General features: G+C 47.3%; 2 protein-coding genes across 2 annotated transcripts; one reads left to right on the top strand and one right to left on the bottom strand.

Annotated features, from left to right (window-relative positions):
- BGZ61DRAFT_377037 (general substrate transporter) lies at nucleotides 1-1,810 on the bottom strand (the record flags this gene model as incomplete). Its single annotated transcript, XM_046242565.1, has 4 exons — nucleotides 1-291; nucleotides 354-859; nucleotides 941-1,556; nucleotides 1,610-1,810. 4 exons carry the CDS (start codon nucleotides 1,808-1,810, stop codon nucleotides 1-3), a joined length of 1,614 nt encoding a protein of 537 aa, XP_046092825.1.
- A 2,110-nt stretch (nucleotides 1,811-3,920) lies between these two features.
- BGZ61DRAFT_488311 (uncharacterized protein) lies at nucleotides 3,921-5,321 on the top strand (the record flags this gene model as incomplete). Its single annotated transcript, XM_046250094.1, has 3 exons — nucleotides 3,921-3,937; nucleotides 4,071-4,221; nucleotides 4,290-5,321. Coding segments are annotated over 3 exons (1,200 nt in total), but the record flags the coding sequence as incomplete, so codon positions are not given.
- Nucleotides 5,322-5,368: the final 47 nt, after the last annotated feature.

Here is a 5,368-nt window from a genome sequence, read left to right as displayed (position 1 = left end):
CTACACCACATTGGTACTCTCAACTACCGTAGTAGTCGTACCCCCATTTTTGTCATTTGTGATATCATCTTGACCTATGAGACTGCTCGGGCCCAGCTTCGCTCGAATGTTTCCCAAGGCTTCATTCCCCACAGTGGTCTGATAAGTTTGGAATTCTTTGACGCCTACTCGCTTCTCGAAGAGCTCGTCCAGCTCTTCCAGCGACCGATCTCTCGTTTCAGGAACGAAAAAGTAGTAGAATAGAACGTAAATAAAATTGAGGCCAGCCCAGATATAACCGTATTTGGGGCCCTTTGATGCAAAATGAGAATCAGCAACTTGTTAATTGGAATGGTATTAGAAGAGGCACTTACCCAATTCAGGTCCTGAGGGTTAATGAAATATGGAGTGATGAATAAGGTCACCCAGCTCAATACGCAGCCGAAACTAGTTGCAGTACCCACTGTCCATACCCTGAGCCTAGAGCTCACCAGCTCAGTCGCAAGAGTGTAGCTTGTTGAGTTCAGACATCCATTATAAAAGAACATGTAGAGCGCAACGAATGCAACAATGGCATCGCCAACCTCGTTACCTGTAGCCTTCACGGTTCCAGCGATGGCCATAGAGAGAAAGCACAATGCACAAGCCAGGTAACCGACCATGCAAACAACACGCCGACCAGCGAGTTGCCAAATAGCATACATCCCACAGAACACACCTAGTAAACCAAGGCATGTGTTCATGATGGTAAACCGAAATGACTTGGATATGCCAGCGATAGCAAAGAAGTAAGTTTGGAAAGCGATAATAAACCAGCATCCAGAAAAGTTCATGGAGCCAATAACACCATAGCAGAGAAGGGTGCGCCGGAGGTTTGCTCCTATGCGCTGTTAGCAGTGTGTTCGTGTACTGTACAGCACTTTTACGATTTGAGTCATAGCATTGGGCAGAGACTTCTCACCTCTGAACATTTCAAGCCCCTCAACGTTCTTTGAAAGACTTTTCTCTTCCTCTACCCCTGTAATAATTTCCATCCACTCGAAATTCAAACATTCAGGGGCCGCAGAATGTGCCCTTAACACCTCCCATGACAATCTTGCTTGCTGTTCTTTCCCCCTATGGAGGAGCCACCGAGGGGACTCCGGAACAAAAAAGAGCCCTGCACTGAGAAGTAAAGGCACAATACAGAGACAAGCAATCGGAATTTGATAGGAACTTTTACCCATCCTGTCCTTTGTGTAATTAACCACCACACTTCCAAGGATCTGCCCAATATTCATCCAACAGGCATATAAGGCAACAAGTAGACCTCTCAAGTGAGCGGGAGCCACCTCTGCGATGTAGGAATTCGAAAAGGTGACATAAAACCCGTTTGAGAACCCAAGAAGTAGTCGACCAAAGTACAGAAGTCCTTTGCTGCTTGTTCCAGCTTGGATTCCGCATGCAGCAAAGTTGATCAGACAAGCAAGCCACAGGCCACGCTTGTGGCCGAGGAAGGTACCAAAAAGGCCAGCCACTAGAGAAGCTATAAAAGCCCCCAAGACGAATGCGGAAATAATTAGTTGTTGGACGGTACTCTGTATTGGTCTCTATAAGTTTTGGCAAGTAGCAACCAGGAGAGAGTACAAACCGTAATATTATATCCGATTGGGCTCTCCGGGTCTTCATACCCGAACACTTTCAAAAATCCAGGCATTGCTTGGAGCCCGGCAATGGCAGCACTGTCAAAGCCATATTGCATATTAGCTATTGCGACAATGCAACAAGCGATCAAACATTTTTGTTTGGCCCAGGTGGAAGTCTGAGTGCGATTGATAGTTGAATCAGCCATGACTGGAGTATTGGATGACATCGAGCGATGAACATAAGATTCTTGGGCGCTTGAGACTAGTATGCTGTGGACGTATTGTCGAACCTTCTTATTATAATTATTCCAAATGTGGGGCAACCTGCCCCCCGAATCGTGTTTGACCTTGGCGGGTTCTCCATATTTCCCCGATTCCCCGGATTCCCCGGATTCCTGGCCCACATTTCCCCACATTGTCCACATCCCCTACGCTCAACGAAGTCAAATTTCATATACCGCTACTGAGGTCAACATTTTGCACGCCAGAGACTGCGGAACCTATGTATCCGCTTCCGAATCTCCCATGGCTGAGCTTCTTCGACTTCCTCAGGCCCAATGGTATACTTATTATTTCGAACGGCAGCTATAAAATACGTACTTGCACCGTGCAGAAATACATTCATAGGTAGGACAGCTAGGCAGCGCAAGGGGCCTGACCAGAGCTTATTCAACAAGCAGCTGCCATCAGTGATATCAAGGTTATATATAATCAAGGTTGGGCTTCGGCTTGCGGGTCGGGGCATGTTGCTTGGGGGGGGGGAATAAGACAATTAAATAGATCAAAAATCACCACAACGATGCACAAAGTAAAAAGTACATAGATTGATATATAAAATCTTAATTAATAGAATCATATTGAATATTTTACTATCTTCGACAAACTTTTTATTCTTTATGAATTGTTTGTTGCGTATTTTTCGTCCGGCCGTAATACGGCCAAAGCTCCTGTTGGAGCAAAAGACTCACTGAGCTAACTAATATAGGTACGGGGAACCCCGCATCCCCCGCTGGCATGGTACTCTATCAGAGGGCCTGCCATGGAGATTGACCGGACGTTGATCTCCGAACATGGCGTTGAAGACTACCGAGGCAAAACCGAGAAAATACCCCCGATCGACCTTTCTGAGTCTGACTACCAGCTTAACATCGCCACGGTGAGGTATTATCGAGTAATCGCGGATACGCTGTTGTACTGGTTTCGGTTTAGCTGGTTAGTTGGCACGTGGATTTCACAACCAACCGCTGCTCCAAAAGTTTATGCAGTCCATGTTGCCAAAAGTTATCCGTACCCAAATGTTCTCTTCCAAAGAGAAAATCACGAAGAGGCCACATAGCTTGCGGCAAAATCGGGTTATCTTTATTTTCACTTGCACCATTTAAGAATGCAATGGTATCTCCTTCCTCCCACCACGATGTAAGTTGTCGGGCCGAGGCGCGCGACTACCTGAACTTCGTAAAGTGCATATTGAGTGGCGCAGGCTGACGGCATGAATTAACAGTACTTTGCAGAAGAAGAAATGTTGGCACAAAGGGATTGGGCCACGTAATGTGAGTAGTTTCTGGCCTAACCGCAATGAAAAAAAAATACCCCGCCATCTTTCGCCCAATGCTTGCACTGCCGTGCCCTTATCCCGACCCATGGTCAGGATCATACAGGCCATAGAATACGCAGGCAGGACTGGTGCCACTGCGAAAGCTCGGCATCTTACGCAATGAAGTAGAACGCTTAGACCAGATCTGTGGCATTCGAAGCGGAGCTTATCCATTTTCTTCTCGGGCTACTTGCAGGTGAGCATATGACCACGGGAACTCAGGCCGCAGCGCTGCAAGTTAGGGACGGGTGGTCAGACGTGGCCTTTCCTGCCCCGGAGGAAATGTCCGATGACGACTTGATTCGATATCTCTGTGGGCAGAGTTGCCACGGTTAACTGCATCGCAACATGTCCCTCCGTCATTCGTCAATACTGATCCCGTAGCACACCCAGTTTCTAGGTACGTCACCCAAAGAGGCATGGTTAATTTCAGGTTGGGTGATAGGTTTCTATGACAGAGTCAAGAAACTTCCTACGTGGAACTCTCAATTTACCATGAGATTGCCGTTATTAGAAATACGCACGATCACAGGTGTCCTACAAAGACAAATCGAGACAAGAAGCTGATAGATAATGGTCATAAGGAGTAACCCAGGAAGTAGTAGCATGCGGAAGCAGGGACAGGCCAAGGGGTCCTTTGATGAGGTGCGGGGTATAAGGTAGTGGACAAGCTGGATATCTCTCTAGCGCCGATTCATGTTCTGGCGGCCGCTTTGTCAGACATGGGTCATGACACAAGGTATCCTTCTTTCTGCATGATCCACTTGACGGACGGAGCCCCGCGCCTGTTGCAACCACAAAAGTTCTCTGTTATCTTAGAGCACGGATACCTCACTCCAGATCTCTATTCTTCATCCTAAATTATAACATAGGATGGAGGGTTTTGGCGTGGCCGTCGGGGGTCTCGCTGCCATCGAAGCCCTCATCAAGGTCTTTAAACGTTGCTCGGAGCTCATAGAGTACCTAAAAAACGAACATGAAATCTGGCTGGAAGTCTACAACGAGTTCACAGACTTTGGCAAGGTAATAAATATACCTTCACGCCCTCTCATATGTCCGGCACGGTCGACAGCAACCTGACCATATCGTAGTTCCTGGAAGATGCCTCCCGCGTCTACAAACAGCTACATGAACGAGGTCGACTGCCGCAAAACGAGGATGAAGAATGGTCCAAACTCGCCCATCGAGGCGATATGTTGAGAGAGAAGCTAAGAAAAATCCACACCAAGTGGGAGACAACAAAGACAAAAAAAGAATGGCGCGTCGAGATTGCTAGGAAATCAGCCCTATTTTATTTCTCCAAGAGATCACCAATCGACAAGCTCATGCTCAACCTCCAAAGTGTCAAAATGACTATTTTATTACGCCAGCAGCTGTTGACAAATCATCTCCACAGTGAGTTTGACAATGGACACATCATTCAGCAACTCGACGCTATGGATAAGAAGTTATCCAGACTGGAATCCGCTCAGTTCGAGGATGAAGACTCACCTCACAACAACCAACATCTTACTTTGACGAGAACAAATTCTACGAAACAACAGTATGGGCTGCAAGAGGAAGAAAGGTTTCGCTTGTCGGATGCCCTCTCTGTTAACCTCGAGCCGCAGACGGAAAAGAGGTTTAAACAAAGCAAGATACTCAAACTCCGTCGAATATTTTCGAGGAAGGGCAAACGAGGTTTGATGTCGCAATCCGAGAAGTCTTTCTCTAGCATTGTACCGAGTATCGAGTCACATGATGGTATCCCTGATTCGAACGCGTCTGACGGGAATCGGGTGAGCTTTACTGTTACCCAACAGGAGCTTGGAGGGATTCTTGAACTAGTTCGACCGAGTTCGACTCTCCCTCCTTCGCCGAATGAAGACTCTACGGCACACTTCAATGAGGAACGCCCCGAGGCCCAGGTCACTTCACACTCAGAAGAAAAATATGAGATAGAGGATACCTTTGGCCCATTGCCTTTGCTAGCTATAGCCAAAGAAGTATTTGTGCCAGCTGGGTCTCATGATCTAGACATAACAAGGAATGAGGACAAGGGGGAGAACCCAACTCAAGATGGAGAGCGGACCAAAGCAGATTATCATGGCTCCACACGTTATAGGCCGCCATCAGTGGAAGCTGTACAGGAACTCGATAGCTCCCCCGCGAATCCTATGGATGACGCGCC

This window comes from Ilyonectria robusta (genome assembly GCF_021365365.1).
Source record: "Ilyonectria robusta strain PMI_751 chromosome Unknown BGZ61scaffold_186, whole genome shotgun sequence".
NCBI classification, from domain to species: Eukaryota; Fungi; Ascomycota; class Sordariomycetes; order Hypocreales; family Nectriaceae; genus Ilyonectria; species Ilyonectria robusta.
The sequence above is the reverse complement of the archived record's forward strand: the minus strand, read 5'-3'. Positions and strand labels throughout refer to the sequence as shown.